Source organism: Cherax quadricarinatus, chromosome 43 (genome assembly GCF_038502225.1).
Source record: "Cherax quadricarinatus isolate ZL_2023a chromosome 43, ASM3850222v1, whole genome shotgun sequence".
Lineage (NCBI taxonomy): Eukaryota > Metazoa > Arthropoda > Malacostraca > Decapoda > Parastacidae > Cherax > Cherax quadricarinatus.
Window position 1 is genome coordinate 2588222 of NC_091334.1, and position 20614 is coordinate 2608835.

At 43.1% G+C, this 20614-nt stretch overlaps 1 protein-coding gene across 1 annotated transcript in view; it reads right to left on the reverse strand.

The window, feature by feature from the left end:
- Positions 1–273: 273 nt before the first annotated feature.
- Positions 274–20614, reverse strand: part of LOC128694360 (DNA polymerase beta-like) — a 90897-nt gene continuing 70556 nt past the window's right edge. Inside the window, exon 6 of the mRNA XM_070093507.1 lies at positions 274–518. Coding sequence (XP_069949608.1) covers positions 417–518 — 102 coding nt within the window. The 3' untranslated portion in view covers positions 274–416. The remainder of the gene's footprint in view (positions 519–20614) is intronic.

The window sequence follows — 20614 nt, forward strand, 5'->3', positions numbered from 1 at the left end:
CACTAATTGTTTGGTCAACCAGGATATTGCTACCACTGGCCTGCAGACATATGCAGCCATTACAACCTGGTTGATCTGCCACTTGTTGTAGGAATACTTCAAAAAATACTCCTTAATAAATAATATTAAATCATAAAAAAACAGTAGGATTGTCATATATATTAAAAAAGTTAAAGCTAATATTAAATTTTTTTTTTACATGGTATGTGCATGAGATTTGGGAGCAAGGGGCTAGTAACCCCTTCTCCTGTATAAATTACTAAATGTAGAAAGAAGAAAAAAAAGTATGAAAACATCTCTTCTTTTTCAGGTCAACCTGCCTTGGTGGCCGATGGTTGGTGTGTTAAAAAAAAAAAAATGAGATTTACACAACTTATCCTGACCCATATGAGACTCCAGGACTTATAATTTCTTCATTAGTTCCTACATATTACGTTCATGAGGTTCTTTGTACTTATAATTGATGTATTCAAAAATATCTCTTTCACAAGAAACTGGTAATGCCTCGCCAGGAACACCTGTAACAAGCATTAATATTAAAATGTTAAAATTTTTAAAAACATCTTAAAATAAATTTATTGGCCAATCTAAATTATATATAATTATCAAATAACATATGTTTTAAAGCAATTATAGTATCTACTTTTACCCTCAGAGTATACTGCATCAATAACAAAAATGGCCATTGAATTCCCTTTAATTATATTACGTATTTTGAATCTTATATTTTTAACAAAGCCATTTTCCACTAGACAAGGGAACTCAAAAACACATTCAACATCACTTATTCCCTAGTAATCGTTCTAGACGAGCAAGACTGTCATAATTCAAATGATTCACCAAACTGCAACATACCTATTCATCCACAATAATAATAATATTCAGTGAAGATACTGTACTTCCCACCTCCAGGACTCAAGTTTGGCTAACCAGTTTCCCTGAATTCCTTCACAAAATGTCACCTTGCTAATACTCCAACAGCATGTCAAGTCCCAAAAAACTATTTGCCTCCAATTACTCCTATCTAACACGCTCACAAACAAAACCTTCTTTACCCCCTCCCTCCAATCTTTTCCAGGGCAACCCTTATCCCATGCTTCCCTCCACTACAGATTTATACACCCTCCAAGTCATCCTATTTTTCTCCATCTTATCTAAATGTTCAAACCACCTTAACAATCCTTCCTCAACCCCTCTGGATAATACTTATAGTAACCCTGCTCCTCCTAATTTCCAATCTATGAATTCTCTGCATGATATTTACACCACAGTGCCCTCCGACACGACATCCCCAGTGCCTTTTTATACTCGGCATAATATTCACACCACACCCTGATAAATCCTGACAATATGCCTACTGCAACCCTTTCAGGATTGGTGCTGTACTTGTATGGCTTGAGAGCCAGGTTCGGTGCCGTACATGTACACGTAAATTCTAGCGCCTTCAAATCTAGCGACAGAAAGCTGGTAGGCCTACATATGGAAGAATGGGTCTGCATGGTCAGTGTGCACAGTATAAAAAAAAATCCTGCAGCACACAGTGCATAATGAGGAAAAAAAAACAAACTCTGACTGTGTTTTTGGTTTCAAACAGCTACTTGCAGTGTATTTTTGTATGGTAGTCATGCTTGTATTCTCGTTTTCTTGGTCTCATTTGATAGAATGGAAGATATGCTACGAAAATAGAGATGATTTTGATTGGTTTCACAATGAAAAGTACCTCGAAGTTGAGCTCAAAGTGGTGGAAATGTTCGATTTTTGACGATGTTCAGGAGTAAACAAATCACGCCACGCGTCCAATACACATCAACTTGTGAGTCTAATATTCTTTCGCAAGTGTGCTGATATTATTTATACCATTTTTACAATCGTGCAGTAGTCTGCATAACGGTAAATATTCTGTTTTTTGTGAGAAAAAAATTCGAAATGGAAAGCAAGAGTAATATAAGAGGGGCCTGGAGACATTACTAATTAACAGAGAAAATGTTGTTTTAGTGTCAGGAATGTCTGTCTTGTTTATTCTGGACCCTATTTTGAAATTGGTATCATTTGAAGTTTGTGTGAAACTGGCCAAATTGCCAATTTCTGACTACTTTACTGGGTAACTGAAATCAGTAAATGGGCAGTTTCTTGTACTCGATTAATAGACCAAATGGAGTTCTAGTGAAACAGCTATGATTTTAGTCGACTGGAACACTGGAATTGGCCGAAAGTAGGGCTCAAAGTGGGTGAAATCGCCAATGCATATACAGTGAACCCCTGCCATTCGGCGGCCACGGCTTTCATGAAATCTGACTTTTGGCAAGTTTTTTCGGCAAAATTTAGCTTCGCGGTTCGTGATTGGACTTGTGATTCGGCGACCGTCCGGTACACGTCCGCCTATCAGCATGCACACAAAGCCAGTCTCCCACACCATTCACACTCACTGTGCCATTGTTTACCAGCGCGTGACCATCACCCCACGGGCTCATGCAATACATTTCATAATAATCCATTTTTTTTGTGCTTGCAGCTGCTAAATAAGTCACCATGGGCCCAAGGAAAGCTAGTGCCAGCCCTTTGGTAAAGAAAGTGAGGAACATGATCGAATTCAAGAAAGAAATCATTGAAAAATATGAGAGTGGAGTGCATGTTACAGAGCTTGCCAGGATGTATGGCAAACCCCATTCAACCATCACTTCGATCGTGGCAAAGAGAAAGGAAATAAAGTGTGTTGTTGCAAAAGGGGTAGATATGCTGACAAAAAAGAGATCGCAAACCCTCGAAGTGGAAAGGTTATTGCTGGTGTGGATTACCCAAAAACAGTTAGCAGGAGATAGTATTATGCAGTCGATAATATGTGACAAGGCATGGCAGTTGCATGACGATCTCGTAAAGAAAATGCCTGCAACGAGTGGTGATGGTTATGATTTTAAGGCCAGCAAAGGTTGGTTTGAGAGATTTAAGAGTAGTGGGATACACAGTGTGGTAAGGCATGGTGAGGCTGCTAGTTCTGACATGTAAGTGGCTGAGTTTGTACAGGAGTTTAAAGGGTACATAGACACTGAAGAATTCCAACCCCGACAAGTACACCTACCATCCGACTTATGATCTGCTCGACATACGACGACTCGACTTACGACCGTGTTTTTTATGCCAAATTTCTGGGAAATAAACAAGTGTTTGTGTTGTACACAATGTTTATTCTAAACATTAGAGTATAAAATACAGTACTAACAGTATAAAAAGTAAAGTAAATATGAAATACCAAAATAAAGCAATAAAATAAAGTCATTACAAAAATGTTATAACATAGAACATAAGAAAGGAGGAACACTGCAGGAGGCCTGCAGTAAAGTTCGACTTGCATCCATTTCGACTTGCAACTGGTTTCTCGGAACCGAACTCGGTCGTAAGTTGGATGGTAGGTGTATTCAATTGTGACGAAACGGGCCTCTTTTGGAAGATTATTATTATTATTATAATTAAAAAGAATTTCTAAACTACAAGGGCTATACAGCGCTGCAGGGCAGGAAGGAAGCGAGGGTATCGGGTGGCAAAAGGGAGAGGAATGATTAGTAGGTTACAGAGAACATCGGGGCAGTTGATAGTGCAGGGGTAGAGGGTAGCAAGAGATTGAGGTAGAAAAGGCTGAGGGGAGTGCTAAAGGTATCATCATCAGAGTTTGTGGAGTAAATTAGTTGTTGTCAAAAAGTCAATGAGAGTGTCTGGATTAAAGGAGGGTCCATCAGCAAGAAGGGAAGGTAAAGAGAGCAGTAGAGCAGAGACGATTTTGGAGGTAAATTCTGCGTGCTCGTTGATAGAGTGGGCAGTCTAACAGAATGTGACTAACCGATACTGGAACTTGACAATTATCACAGAGGAACAGGGCACCTCTCCACGAGACCCGTGAGGAAGACGAGTGTGGCCAATGCGACGACGGGAGAGAGTAGTCTCCCAACCTCGACACTGATGACAAGAAGACGGCCAGCAACCTATACTCCGTTTAATAGAATGAAGTTTGTTACTGAGCAGATCAGACCAACATTATTGCCAACGGGTGTGAAGGTGGGTAGCAATTACAGCAAAATAGTTTGTGAATGGAACACCTAATGAAACTGGAAGGTCATGTACTGCTGACCGCGTGGCAGTGTCTGCCTGTTCATTTCCCTATATGTCAGCATTACCAGGGACCCAACAAAAAACAATGTCTTTATGCTTGGTAGAGATACGGTGTAACCAAAATTGGGCTCTGGTGGCCTGGTGGCTAACGCTCTCACTTCACACGGCGAGGGCCTGGGTTCTATTCCCAGCCAGAGTAGAAACATTGGACGTGTTTCTTTCCACCTGTTGTCTATGTTCCCCATCAGTAAAATGGGTACCTGGGTGTTAGTCGACTGGTGTGGGTCGCATCTCGGGACACTGACCTAATTTGCCCGAAATGCAGAGCATAACAAAGGAGTTTCTATATAGTAGTATGTCATTGTTGTCAGCTAGGACTGTATACCTTGTACATGTACTTGTAGTAAATAAAGATATTATTATTATTATAAAGTTGGATGCGGAGAACTAGAGGGTGAGGTGTATCAAATTTTCGTACAGCCTGTAAAGCACTAAGGAAGTCTGAAACAACCACAAATGATGACACAGGCATAGATGCAATATGGATAAGTGCTGCAAGAATGGCATACAATTCAGCAGTAAAAATGCTAGCCGAGGATAGTAAATGTCCTTGCACGACAGTGTCCTGAAACACCGCTGTGAATCCGACACCATCAGAAGATTTAAAACCATCTGTGTACACTGCGATGGCATGAGAATGAGAGCAGAAGTGGTCATGAAAAAGAGAGCGGGAAGCTACTGTAGGCAGTTGGGCTTTTACGCAAGGGAGTGAAAAAGAACAGCCATGAACAGTTGGAGGTAGGGAAAAGTGAGATGCTACATGAATATATAAACGTGGTAACTGAAGGGAAGACGAGCGAAAGTAGGTGAAGAGAAAAGGGACGGAGCAAACAGGGGCGACGAACAAATAATGTCTCCTAACATCAGTGACTGTTTTATATATGGAAGGACTGTGGAGATCATGAGAGCAAACACAGTAGCAAAGGCAATGGACATCACGGCGATCTGACAAGGATGGAATATTCGCTTCTACATAGAGACTCTCAACAGGTGAAGAGCGAAAAGCACCAAGGCATAAACATAATCCCAGGTGATGGATGGGTAATATTAAGGTTAGAGAGAGTAGCAGGAGAGGCCGCTGAATAGATCTGGTCACCATAATCGAGTTTGGATAATATGAGGGCTGAGTGTTGGCGAAGGAGAGTCGATGATCAGTTCCCCATGAAAGATGAGCAAGGGTTTTAAGAAGGTTCAGCCGGCTGTGACAAGCTGCCTTCGGAGAGGTAATGTGAGATTTCCAGGATAACCTATGGTCAAACAGAAGGCCTAGAAACCTGACCGTATCATGTTCAGGGATACGTGAGCCATAGAGGTACAATGGATGATCAGAGATGACAGAACGTCAAGTGAAAGTAATTTGGCGAGTTTTAGAACTGGAAAATTTAAACCCATGCGTGGTGGCCCAATTGGAAACATGGTTGACCACATGCTGGAGAGAAACTGCAATGAGGTGACAGTCAGCGCCTGCACAAGCTATAGCGAAGTCATCAACATACAGTGATGACCAAATATTAGATGGAAGAAGAGAGGCCAAATCATTTATAGCAAGGAGCAAGTGTTGTGCTCAGAACACATCCCTGGGGGACACATTTAGCTCGGACAAAGTCCAGGGAGAGCACATTATTAACCCTTTGACTGTCGTGGCCGTATATATACGCCTTACGAGGTACCGTGTTTGACGTGTATATACTCATAAATTCTAGTGGCTTCAAATCAAGCAGGAGAAAGCTGGTAGGCCCACATGTGAGAGAATGGGTCTGTGTGGTCAGTGTGCACCATATACAAAAAATCCTGGAGCACGCAGTGCATAATGAGAAAAAAAAAACAACTATCGTTTTTTTAATTAAAATGCCGACTTTGTGGTCTATTTTCCTATAGTATTTATGGTTGTATTCTCATTTTCTTGGTCTCATTTGATAGAATGGAAAACATATTATAGAAATAGAGGTGATTTTGATTGATTTTACTATAAAAAGAACCTGGAAATGGAGCTCAAAGTAGGGGAAATGTTTGATTTTTGCCAATGTTCAAAAGTAAACAAATGATGTCATTGTCCAATAAATGTCCAACTAGCCATTCTAATATGCAGTCATGAATGGGTTGACTTTATACAATTATTACAATATTGCAGTAGTTTGCATAATAGTAAGTCTTCTATTTTTTGTTTGAACAAAAATTCAAAATAGAAAGCAAGAGTAATATCAGAGGGGCCTGAAGGGCGGATGCGGTCAGAATTTTAACGACATTTTTTTTATGGACCGATTACGTTCATTTTTGGTGTACTATTAGAAGGTTATATCGAGTATGCTGTGCTGAAGTTTCAATCATATCGGCCAAAAAGGAAATGAAATATGCAAAATTTACGAAAAATTGCATTTGGCAGGGCACAATTTCTCAGTGGTACTTGGACAAGTGGTTTTGACACTTGCTGCTGCTAGAACAACTCTAATTCCATCACTTATCGATGTGAATTCTAAAATAAACCATATCTTCTTGCTAAAAAAAAATAGTTTCATAACTTTTTTGATATATTGGAAGATGTCGGCCTTGTTGTCCACATAAATCTAAAAATATTTTGGATAGTTCGGAAACAGAATCGCTACCCCGTAAAACAATCATTCTCCCATGTTTGTTGTGAGAAATAAAGTCAATTCAATCATAAATAAAGGTGCTGTTCCCCTAAATAGGTAAATAAGTTACTTTCGAGATATAGGCCGCAGTGCGCAGCACCCCCGCTGCCCGGGAACAAGTTTTTTCCCCGAAAAATTCGCTTTATTTTACACTTTTTCCACGGCCTACGAGTGTTTATTACAGTTAACCATTGTAAATCCGTTTTCTCTCATCACTGATGAGAGAGGTCGGACCCTCTCTTCACCTTCAGGGGAAATATCGATAGAAATTTATTCCTTGGGGCGTCATATTATGCTATATATTTTTTTTTGAGGTGTACTTTTTATGTTTATATGCTATTATTATATTGCATTATATCATAATAGATCAATTATGATAGATAAATAAGCCTTATAATTGATATTAGCGTGGGTATGGAATATTTTGTTGGCTGGAGGTGTCGGCCATTTTGTGCACTATTCCCAGGGGTTCCCGATTGGTACCGCGACCATAGTAGCTCCGCCCACTCGGGAATGATCTCGGATGGTGAATTTGTATTATATTTTACACAAAGATATACGAAAACGATAAAAATAACACGGGGAAAAACGTAACAAAAACGTCAACAAAGCTGAGTCAGCGCTTCTTACGCAATATGTTGCGTCAGCGCTGTCACCATGCCTGTTATAAATGGCTGTAATTCCTTTTAGAAACATCGTACAAGGATAATAATTATACCAGCGTGTAGCCAGAAAGTTCAGCTATTTTTTGGTAACAATAACTCAGTTTTCATATATTTTCGAATTTTTTTTTGCTCCGCGCGCGGGAACCCTCAATCTCCCCTGAAGGCATTGCTGATGAACAAAGAAAATTTTATTTTAGAGCCAGGAATGTCTGCATTGTTCATTCTGGACCTTATTTTCAAACTGGCATATTTTTTAACCCTTTCAGGGTCCGTCCCGTAGATCTACGGCTTTATGTTCAGGGTCCAAACCGTAGATCTACGCCATGAGCTCAGGTCACTCTGATAAACTGTGAGTGGTACATTTGGGCCTAGATATGGGAGAATACATCTATGTGGTATGTGTGCACCACATAAAACAGATCCTGCAGCACACTGTGTATAATGAGAGAAAAAAAATGAAATCATGATTTTTCGATTAAAACAGCAACTTTGCAGTGTTTTTCGTATGTTTTTTATAGTTGTATTTGCGATTTCTTGGTCTCATTTGATAGAATGGAAGACATATTACAGAAATAGAGATGATTTTGATTGGTTTTAGCACTGGAAATGTCTTGAAACTGAGCTCAAAGTAGCAGAAATGTTAAATTTTTGCCAATATTCAAGAGTAAACAAACGACCTCATATGTCTAATACACGTCAGCTGGTGGGTCTAATATACATTCACAAATATGGTGATGATATTTATACAATTATTACAGTATTGCATAACAGTAAATCTTCTATTTTTTGGTGTGAATAAAAATTCATTATGTGAATAAAAAATCAAAATGGAATTTATTTGTAAAGCCTCAAAACATAACTAATGAACAGAGGAAATGTTAGTTTAGTGCCAGGAATGCCTACATTGTTCATTCTGGACCCTATTTTGAAATTGGAATATTTTGAACTTTGTGTTAAATTGGCCAAATTAACAATTTCCGATCACTTTATTTTGTAGTTGAATCAGTTGACTTGGCGATTTCTTGTGCTCAATCGATAGAATAGAAGTAATACTAGTGAAATAGCTAAGAATTTGGTTGATTGGAATAATGTAATTGGCCTAAAATGGGAGTCAAAGTCGGCAAAATCGCCGATTCGTAAATATCGCTGACACATCAAAATTCGCGAGAGCATAATTTCGTCAATTTTCCACCAAATTTCGTACTTTTTGTTTTATTACCTTCACAAAAAGATTCTCTACGATTTCATAAGAAAAAATAACAATTTTTTTTTTTAAATTCTTGGACACTAGTGCGTGACTCCAGATTTGGGCCTTGGACCCTGAAATGGTTAATTTGTGTGAAATTGGCCAAATTGCAAATTTCTGACCAAGTTATTGGGTAGTTGAAATCAGTAAATGGGCAGTTTCTTGTACTCAATCGATAGAAAAAATGGAGTTCTAAAGAAATAGCTATGAGTTTGGTTGACTGGATCAACGGAATTAGCCAAAAATAGGGCTCAAAGTGGACGAAATCGCCGATTTGTAAATATCGCCGAGGTCGCTAACTTCGCGAGAGCATAATTCCGTCAGTTTTCCATCAAATTTCGTTTTTTTGGTGTCATTACAATCGGGAAAAGATTCTCTATCATTTCATAAGAAAAAATATTTTTTTTTTTTAAATTTTGCGACACCAGGAGACACCTCAGGATTGGGGGTTGCGACAGTCAAGGGGTTAACCCAAATACAGAAATGTCAATAACTGAGTGGTTATTTGCAAAGGCATTACGAATATACGTATCCAAGCGTAGTAAGGGGTCAATGGTAGAACGGCCCTTACAAAAGCCATATTGACTAGTGGAGAGACTGTTGTGTCTCTCTAAATACCACATTAAATGTAGATTTACCAGACGTTCCATCACTTTGCAAACTGCACTGGTAAGAGCATTGGGATGGTAGTGGGAGGCATCATGTCCCGTAGTACCCGGTTTGCGGAAAGGGAGAACAATGCCAGATTTCCACAGTTGGGAAGAACTCCTTGTGACCAAATAAGATTGAAGAGTTGTAAGAGGACTGAAGGGGTTAATTGTTGTAACATCTGAATATGAATGTCATGAGGCCCAGCTACCAATGATCAGCAAGCTGAGAGTGTCGCCTCCAGTTCCTGAAGTGTAAAAGGCACAGTACAAGATTCTTCTTTGAGAGAAGAAAAGACTAAGGGCGCTAACTCTCTGGCAGACTTTGAGGAAAGAAACGAGGGGCATAGATGGAGCCCCTGAGAAATATGGACCAGATGATTACCAATTTCAACGGCAACGTCAAGAGGGTTTGTTATATCAACACCTGCAACCCGCAGAGCAGGAGCCGGGTCAGGAGAGTATTTACCACTCAGTTTCTGTATTTTTTTCCAGACTGCACTCACAGAGGAAGCAGAGGTGATGGTGGAAACATAATCTTCCCAGCAAGTGCGTTTAGTGTCACGGATGACACGAGGAGCGATCGCATGCTTCTGCTTAAAATCAAGAAGTCTCTCAGTGGTTCTACTGTACCAGTACCTGCCCCACGCAGCGCATTTCAAACGTACTGCACGAGCACAAGCAGGAGACCACCAAGGCACACACTTCTGAGAATGCCTGCCCGAGGTTTGGGGCATAGAATGAGAAGCTGTGGTTAAAACTGAGGTCGAGAAGAGGTTTAAAAGTTCATTAATGGAGGACAAAGAAGGAACCTCACTAAAAGCAGTTAGTTGCGAGTAAAGGTCCCAATTTGCTTGATCAAATTGCCAGTGTGGGCTACAAAGAGGTGGTGAATATGAAGGAGAAGTAAGAATGATTGGAAAATGATTGCTGTCATGGAAGTCTGGGAGAACAGACCAGGTAAAGTCTAGTGCAGTGGAGGAAGGACAGACCGAGAGATCAATGCAAGAGAAAGTATGAGTACGAGGATCGAAATGGGTGGGAGTACCTGTATTTAAAATATGGAGGCTTTTCTCGATTCTCACCCCCTCCAACTGAATGCCACGGGAATCACAGTGAGACCCCCCAGAGGAAATGATGGGCATGTAAATTGCCAAGTAACAAATGGTGGCAGTAAGGATGAAACAATAAAGGCAATATCCAGGATAGATAATGCCTGAGAAGGAGAGAGATACAAAGAACAGATTGTATACCACTTATGCAAGTGGATACGGGCTGCAGTGTAATGCAGAGAAGTATGAACAAATAGTTGATGGTACGAAATATCTGCATAGAAGAAGGGCACTTTCATCAAAGGTCCCATCAGAAAAAGGATCCGAAGAATACAATAAATTATAGCCTGAGATGGGACAGATAACAGCGGAGTATAATTTTGGTTCTTGTAAGCAAACACCAACAGGGGAAAACTGGGAGAGCAACATCTGAAGCTCACCCTGATTAACCGAGGCCGCGGATATTCCGCTGTAAATAGGCCATAATTGGCAGTGATAAAGATACCAGAAATCCACAGGTAAGGGTACCTACAGACTAGAGGAGTTAGAAAAGTCCACATGTGGCGGCAGTGGAAAATGTTCAAGTAGTGAAGGAACGGAGCGCTGTGAAGAAAGGAGTTGCACAGATGGAGGAGAGGAAAGAGAAGGAACAGGGGGTGGATCAGTGTCCATTGATGGTTTAGTCTCTGCAATATATTCTGAGATAGCTTCATGTGTTTCGGAATTCAAAGATGTTGTATGGGAGACAATACTGCAGATGGAAGGAGGAGGGCGAGTAAAGATTGGGACAGTAATGGACTGTACCCAAGTAGGGGGGGACGAAAGGGTGGAGGGAACTGGAGAAGTGTGGGAGGGGACAGAAGAGGCACAAACCTGGGAGGTGGCAGAAAAGGAAGAAACTTGGGAGGGGACAGGAGAGAAAGGCACAGTACGAGGAGGAGGGTAAACCTCCACACTTGTAATAGAGCCAGTGAGAGGGGAAAAACAAGGTAGAGAGACTGGAAAGGTAAAATGTGGAGATGGAAGAAGGGAAGGAGGAGTTAAAGGAGATTTGAGCAATGGGGATTTTTTGGACTTTTGAGAAGTAGAGGGGCGATTGGGAGGAGGTGTTGTACAAAGTTTTGTTGATACCGGGGCTTGTGAGGGAGAATACGAAGAAGTGAGAACAGACTGAGGTGTTGAGGGACTTCTGAGCCCAGAACAGCAAAAGAATTAGAGACAGGAGTGACTATGGAAGGGGTAACCACAGAGGCGGCTGCAGAAAATGGGACCCCAGAGGTGGGGGGACGTTTAGAAACACGAGAATAAGAAATACGGGGTAGTCTCCCTTGGAGGCGTAGATGAGAAACTGCCACAGCATAAGGGAAACCTTCTGCCTCTTTGAGGCAACGGATTTCCCACTCATTTAAGTAGACTTGGCAATGGCAAGAGTAGGAAGGGTGAGCCTCATCACAATTAAGGCAAGAGGGAGGTCGACTACAAGATGTAGTATTAGAATGGTCATCGGCACCACAGACTGGGAATTCGGCTATAGATCTCCAATATTTCACTGGGTGACCAAATTGCCAGCAATTTCTACACTGTTGCAGTGTAGGGATCACCATTCAAACTTGTAAATGATGTCCTGCTACATAAACAGAGGATGGGAGTTCACGGCTGTCGAAAGTTAATCGAGCTACATTGCAAGGGTGTCATCTCCGCCCGTGGGCAGGAAGGACATAAGTGTCTACTTTGAGGATTGGGAGATCTTAGAGTTCCAGCTGTTCGCGAATGTCATCGCCACATGTCTGGAAATTCTGTTGAACTATGGTATGGGGCAGAATGACAGTACCACTACAAGAATTGAGGAAATGATGTTTTTCGATAGTGACAGGAATAGTATCGATATGTGAAAGAACAGAAAGATCATGAGCTTGGATAGCATTCTGGACAATGATGATGCATGTACAGCTCTTGAGAGTATGAAAGGAAATATCTCTACCAACATGGCGTAGGAGCACCTTGCCAATACTATGGTTGGAAAGATAGGCAACAGAGGATGTCGGATGTAAAGTAAAGAATTTAGTCCATTGTGCAATCTGAAACTGAGCGTGGAAAGGGAGTGCATGACGTGTCGGTCTTTTCTGAGTAGAATGAGAAGGTGTTGAAGTATCATTGGGCAATTGTTGTTGGCGTTTAGGAGTGGGACCGGAGTTGGTCCGACATGGGACGGGCTGGCGATTCAAAAATTGCCGCACCGTAGAGGGAGAGGCCGGAAGCATAGTCAAAGGAAAGTGGAGGTCAGACAAACTGAAGGAGTCAGTCGAAACCCCAATACCTTCAGCAGGTGATGAAATAGCACCAGCAAGAGGTACAGGGGCATCAGAAGTGTCTGAAGAGTGGTCAAAAAATGAGGCAGGGTCAGAACGGGGTGCAGTATCAAGCAGGGGTCCGGGGGTAGCAGGTTCATGGACTGGGTCCTCCATGGCTAGGTTAATTCTTTCTTTTTGTTTTTAAGAAAAAAAAAAGAAAGAAAATAAAATAAAAAAAAAAGAATAAAAAAAAAGGGGGGACCGGGGAGGAATAGTTCCTAGGGGGAATGAAAGGGCCAGAAATCTCCCTCCATGCACACGAGGACCTCAGCACTACAAGTAGTGCAGATGTGGCATGGAACCCGTGCCATACCCTACGTTTCATGCCGATAAACCAGCAATCCGAGATAGCAACCTCACATCTACCGAGCTACCTCAGTGGACAAAAGAGAGGGCAGCCGGATATCCACCACAATGCATACCTCCTTTGGCAACCACCCCCGAAATCTGAAAGGCGGCCACCAGAGATACACCCGTTGCCCGAAAGCCACCCCCCGTGAGAGGGATTGGGGCATACCCAGGCGATCCAGATTCCACGGCAAACTACACCACTGCCAAGAACCTCAATGGAATGGGATGGACCCCGGTACCCTTTCCCCTACCTAGGAACCAGTGTGCCTGTGGGAAGAATCCCAAAGGCCAAAGAGAGGAAGGGGATAAGGAAGGGATGGGGAGGATGGGATAGGGAAGGGGGGATTGGGGGATAATTAGGTTCGGTCTGAGGAAGGAGACCAACAGTTCTAATTCCTCAGACCAAGAGCCTCTTCACCACACCAAGGAGCCCTCCTTGAAGAGGTCTTTTGGAAGAAAATGCCAAAAAGGACCTACATCACACAGGAAGAAGCCTATGAAAAACAGGCTAACTCTCATGTTTTGTAGTAATGCTAGTGGGGATTGCAAAGTGAAGCCTTTACTGGTGTATCACTCTGAAAATCCCAGAGTGTTCAAGAAAAACAGTGTCGCCAAGAGTAATTTGTGTGTGATGTGGAAGGCTAACAGTAAGGCATGGGTCACAAGGGAAATTTTCCTTGATTGGTTTAATGAAGTGTTTGGCCCCAGTGTGAAGAAATACCTCCTGGAAAACAAATTGTCATTCAAGTGCCTCCTGGTAATGGACAATGCTCCTGCTCATCCTCCAGACTTGGAATAGCAAATAGTGGAGGAGTTTAGTTTTATCACAGTGAAGTTCTTGCCCCCAAATACCACTCCTCTCTTCCAGCCCATGGACCAGCAGGTCATTTCAAACTTCAAAAAGCTGTACACCAAAGCAGTGTTTCAAAAGTGTTTGAAGTCACTTCAGACACTGAACTGACCCTAAGAGAGTTCTGGAAAGATCATTTCAGTATTCTCACTTGCATAAACCTTATAGGTAAGGCTTGGGAGGGAGTGACTTGCAGAACTTTGAACTCTGCTTGGAGAAAATTGTGGCCACAATGTGTACAAGAGAGGGATTTTGAAGAGTTTAGGGCTGACCCCAAGAAGCCTATGCCAGTTGTGGAAAGTATTGTCACTGGGGAATTCCATGATGTTGGATGTGAGTTTCGAGGATGTGGAAGAGTTGGTGGAGGACCAAAATGAGAAGCTAACCACTGCAGAGCTGCAGGGGCTTCATCTGCAACAGCAAGAGACCAAAGCTCAGGAAACTGCTGCAGAGGAGGAGGAAGGTGCCTTCTTCAAAGATTAAGGACATCTGTGCAAAGTGGACTTAAGTGCAATTATTTATGGATGAACTTCACCCTGACAAAGCTGTTTCAGACCATGTTGGCAACATGTACAATGACAGTGTTGTGTCCCACTTCACACAAATCTTAAAGAAACACCAGAAACAGAGCTCTCTGGACAGATATTTTGTGCGACAGGGGTCTAGTGACTCTCAAGTTGTTCCCAGTGTCATTAAAAAACAAAAAAGGGAAGTAACCCCAGATAAGGACTTGGTACGTTAAGTCTTAATGGAAGGGGATTCCCCTTCCAAACAAGTGTACACCTTCCTCCTATCCCCTCCTCCCGTCTTCCATCCACCCAGAAGTCTTCAGTAAAGGTAAGTGTAATGTTGTTATTATTTTATATATGTATGTACTTGATTTCTCAATGTTTTCTGTATGTAAATCTTTACATATTTAATTTGATTTTTTTTTTTTAATATTTTTGGGTGTCTGGAATGGGTTAATTTTAATTCCATTACCTCTTATGGGGAAAATGGTTTCGCCATTTGGCAATTTCGTCATTTGGCAGACTCTCTGGATAAAGTTGAAAGATTGGAAGAACTTGACAGATGTATCAGATGTCTAGGTAATCACAATGTAAAGGATTGTAATGCCAAATTAAACAATTGTTATCAATGTCACAAAGGAAGATCCCAACCTCTTCAAGGGGGGCTCCTTGGCATGGTGAAGAGGCTCTTGGTCTGAGGAATTAGACCTGTTGGTCTCCTTCCTCAGACTGAACCTAATTACCCCCCAATCCCCTCTCCCTTATCCCATCCTCCCTTTTTCTTTTCCTCCTCCTCCTCCCCACCCCTCCATATTACCCTTCCTCTTTTTTTTTTCACAGGCACGCTAGTTCCTGGGTAGGGAAAAGGGTACTGGGGTCCATCCCATTCCGTTGAGGTTCTTGGTGGTGGTGTAGTTTGCCGTGGAATCTGGATCGCCTGGGGATGTCCCAATCCCTCTCCTGTCTCCCGGGGAGTGGCTTTGGGTATCTTTCGGGCGACGGGTGTATCTCTGGAGGCTGCCTTTTGGATTCCAGGGGTGGTGGCCAAAGGAGGTATGCTTTGTGGTGGATATCCGGCCACTCTCTCTTTTGTCCACCGAGGTAGCTCAGCAGATGTGAAGTTGCTATCCCGGATTGCTGGTTTACTGGCATGATGGGTAGGGTATGGCATGGGTTCCATGCTGCATCTGCACTACTTGCAGTGCTGAGGTCCTCATGGGCGTGGAGGGAGATTTCTGGCCCTTTCATTCCTCCTAGGAACTATCCCTCCCCAGTCCCCCCTTTTTTTATTTTTATTTTATTTTCTTCTTTCTTTTTTTCTTAAAAACAAAAAGAAAGAAGTAACCTAACCATGGAAGCCCTAGTCCATGAACTTGCTACCCGCGGGCCCCTTCTTGATACCGCACCCCGTTCTGACCCCACCTCGTCTTTGGACCACTCTTCGGACACTCCTAATGCCTCTGTACTTCTTGCCGGTGCTGTTTCCTCACCCGTTCAGGTACTGAGGTCTCAACTGACTCCTTCGATTTATCTGACCTCCGCTCTCCTTTGACTATGCTTCCAGCCTCTCCCTCTACGGTGCAGCAGTTTTTGAATCGCCGGTCTTTTCCACATCAGACCAACTCTGATCTCACGCCTAAACGCCAATGACAATTACCTGCTGATGATACTTCTCCACCTTCTCGTTCTTCTCAGAAAAGATCGACACGTCCTGCACTCCCTTTCCACACTCAGTTTCAGAATGCACAATGGACTAAATTCTTCACTTTACGACCGACTTCCTCTATTGCCTATCTTTCCAACCATAGTATTGGCAAGGCACTCCTATGCCATGTTGGTAAAGATATGCGCATCATCACTGTAAAGAATGCTACCCAAGCTCATCATCTTTCTCTTCTTTCCCATATCGATACTGTTCCTGTCACTATTGAAAAAATCATTCCCTCAATTCTTGTAGTGGTACTGTCATTCTGCCCTATACCATAGTTCAACAAAATTTCCAGACATGTGGCAATGACATTCTTGAACAGCTGGAACTCCAAGATCTCCCAATCCGCAAGGTGGACACTTATGTTCTTCCTGCCAGCGGGAGGAGACGATACCCTAGCAATGTGGCTCGTTTAACTTTCGACAGGCGTGAACTCCCATCCTCAGTTTATGTAGCAGGACATCGGTTACAAATTCGAAAGGTGATCCCTAAACCGCAACAGTGTAGAAATTGCTGGCGATTTGGCCATCCAGCGTAATATTGCAGATCCATAGCTGAATGCCCAGTCTGTGGTGCTGATGACCATTCTAATATGTCTTGAAATCGACCTCCCTCTTACCTTAATTGTCATGAGGCTCACCCTTCATACTCTCGCCGTTGCCAAGTCTACTTAAATGAGCAGGAAATCCGTTACCTCAAAGAGGCAGAAGGTCTCACTTATGCCATGGCAGTTTCTCATCTCTGCCTCCAAGGGAGACTACCTCGTGTTTCTTATTCCCGTGTTTCAAAATGTCCCCCCACTTCTGGGGTCCCATTTTCTGCAGCCTCCTCTGTGGTTACCTCTCCCATAGTCACTCCTGTATCTAATTCTTTTGCTGTCCTGGGCTCAGTCTGTTCTCGCTTCTTTGTGTTCTCCCTCACTAGCCTCGGTATCGACGAAATCTCATACGATACCTCCTCCCAATCATTCCTCTACTTCTCAGAAGTCAAAAAAAGGTCCTTTAACCCCTCCTTCCCTTCTTCCACCTCCTCATTTTACCTTCCCTGTCTCTGTACCTGGTTCTTCCCCTCTCACTGGCTCTGTTACAAGTGTAGAGGTTCACCCTCCTCCTCATACTGTACCTTCCTCCCCTGTTCCCTCCCAAGTTTCTTCCTCTTCTGCCACCTCCCAGGTTTCTGCCTCTTCTGTCCCCTTCCACGCTTCTTCTCCAGTTCCCTCCACCCTTTTGCCCCTTCCCTACCTTGGTACAGTCCATTACAGTTCCAATCTTTACTCATCCTCCCCCTACCATCTCCAATATTGTCTCCCATATGTCGTCTTTGAATTCTGAAACACTTGAAGCAATCTCTGAATATATTGCAGAGACCAAACCGTCAATGGACACTGATCCACCCTCTGTTCCTTCTCTCTCCTCTCCTCCATCTGCGCAACTTCTTTCTTCGCAGCGCACATTCCTTCTGCTTCGTTTTCCGCTGCCTGTGCATGTGGACTTTTCTAACCCCTCTAGTCCGTAGGAACCCTTACCTGCGGATTTCAGGTGATCTTTATCGTTGCCAATCATGGCCTATTTACAGTGGAATATACGCGGCCTCAGGGGTAATCAGGGTGAGCTTCAGAATGTTACTCTCCCAGTTTTCCCCTGTTGGTGTTTGCTTACAGGAACCAAAATTACACTCTGCTGTTATCTATCCCATCTCAGGCTATAATTTATTGAATTCTTCAAATCCTTTTCCTGATGGGACCTTCAATGAAAGTGCCCTTCTTCTACGCACTGATATTCCATACCGTCAGCTATTTGTTCGTACTTCACTGCATTACACAGCAGCCCGTATCCACTTGCATAGATGGTATACACTCTGTTCTTTGTATCTCTCTCCTTCTCCGGCATTATCTATCCCGGATATTGCCTTTCTTGTTTTGTCATTACCGCCACCTCTTCTGTTACTTGGCGATTTTATTGCCCATCATTTCCTCTCAGGGGGGTCTCACTGTGATTCCCGTGTCATTCAGTTAGAGGCTTTCCATGCTACCCACCCCCTTCATGTTTTAAATACAGGTACTCGCACCCATTTTGATCCTCGGACTCTCACTCTCTCTTGCATCGATCTCTCAGTCTGCTCTTCCTCCGCCGCATTAGACTTCACCTGGTCTGTTCTCCCAGATTTACATGACAGCAATCGTTTCCCAATCATTCTCACTTCCCCTTCATATTCACCACCTCTTCGTATCCCACGCTGGCAATTTGATCAAGCAAATTGGAACCTTTACTCACAACTAACTGTTTTTAGTGAGGTTCCTTCTTCGTCCTCCATTGATGAGCTTTTACACCTCTTCTCGTCCTCCGTTTTAACTGCAGCTTCTCATTCTATACCCCAGACTTCGGGCAGGCATTCTCAGAAATACATGCCTTGGTGGTCTCCTGCTTGTGCTCGTGCAGTACGTTTGAAACGCGCTGTGTGGGGCAGGTACTGGTACAATAGAACCACGGAGAGACTTCTTGATTTTAAGCAGAAGCATGTGATCGCTCGCCGTGTCATCTGTGATGCTAAACGCACTTGCTGGCGAGATTGTCTCCACCATCACCTCTGCTTCCTCTATGAGTGCAGTCTGGATAAAAGTACGAAAACCGAGTGGTAAATATTCTCCTGACCCGGCTCCTGTTCTGCGGGTTGCCGGTGTTGATATAGCAAACCCACTAGATGTTGCCAATGAAATTGGCAATCATCTGGTCCGTATTTCTCAGGGGCTCCATCTATGCCCCTCGTTTCTTTCCTCAAAGTCTGCCAGAGAGTTAGCACCCTTGGAGAAGAACAGTATAATGTGCCTTTTACACTTCAAGAACTGGAGGCAACACTCTCAGCTTGCTGATCATCGGCAGCTGGGCCCGACGACATTCATATTCGTATGCTACATTTACATCAGTCAGCCCTTGCAGTCCTATTATGCCTTTTCAATCTTATTTGGTCACAAGGAGTTCTTCCACAGCTGTGTAAATCTGCCATTGTTCTCCCTTTCCGCAAACTGGGTACTAAAGGACATGATGCCTCCCACTATCGTCCCATTGCTCTTACCAGTGCAGTTTGCAAAGTGATGGAACGCCTGGTAAATAGACGTTTAGTGTGGTATTTAGAGACACACAACAGTCTCTCCACTCGTCAATATGGCTTTCGTAAGGGACGTTCTACCATAGACCCCTTACTACACTTGGATACATATGTTCGTAATGTCTTTGCAAATAACCACTCAGTTATTGCTATATTTTTTGACCTTGAGAAGACATATGACACAACTTGGAGGTATAATATTTTGGCCCAAGCCCACTCCTTAGGCCTCCGAGGCAATCTACCATCCTTCCTTAAGAATTTTTTAACTGACAGACATTTCCGTGTTCAGGTTAATAATGTGCTCTCCCCGGGCTTTATCCAAGCTGAAGGTGTCCCCCAGGGATGTGTTCTGAGCACAACACTTTTTCTCCTTGCTATAAATGATTTGGCCTCTAGTCTTCCATCAAATATTTGGTCATCACTCTATGTTGATGACTTCGCTATTGCCTGTGCAGGCACTGACTGTCACCTCATTACAGTTTCTCTCCAGCATGCGGTCGACCGTGTTTTCAATTGGGCCACCACACATGGGTTTAAATTTTCAAGTACCAAAACTCGCCAAATTACTTTCACTAGACGCTCTGTCATCTCCGATCATCCTTTGTACCTCTATGGTTCCCGTATCCCTGAACATGATACAGTCAGGTTTCTGGGCCTCCTCTTTGACCGTAGGTTATCCTGGAAACCTCACATTACCTCTCTGACGGCAACTTGTCACAGCCGACTGAACCTTCTTAAAACCCTTGCTCATCTTTCATCTGATCGTCGAACTCTCCTTCGCCTACATTCCACTCTCATTTTATCGAAACTTGATTATGGTGACCAGATCTATTCAGCAGCCTCTCCTACTACTCTCTCTAGCCTTAACACCATTCATCACCAAGGATTACATTTATGCCTTGGTGCTTTTCGCTCTTCCCCTGTTGAGAGCCTCTATGCAGAAGCGAACGTTCCATCCTCATCCAATCGCCGTGATGCCCATTGCCTTTGCTACTATGTACGCTCTCATGATCTCTGCAATCCTTCCATTTATAGAATGGTCACTGATATTAGTAGACATTATTTGTTCGCCACCCCTGTTCACTCCGTCCCTTCTCTCTTCACCTACATTCGCTCTTATCTTCTCTTCAATTACCACCTTTCTATGTTCAAGTAGCATCTCACTTTTCCCTACCCCCCCTGGGAAGTTCCAGCTGTTTGAGTCTGTTCTTTCTCTCTCCCTTGCTCGAAAGACCAACTTTCTATGGCCGCTTCCCGCTCTCTTTTTCTTGACCACTTCCACTCTCATTCTCATGCCATTGCAGTGTACACAGATGGCTCTAAGTCTTCTGACGGCGTA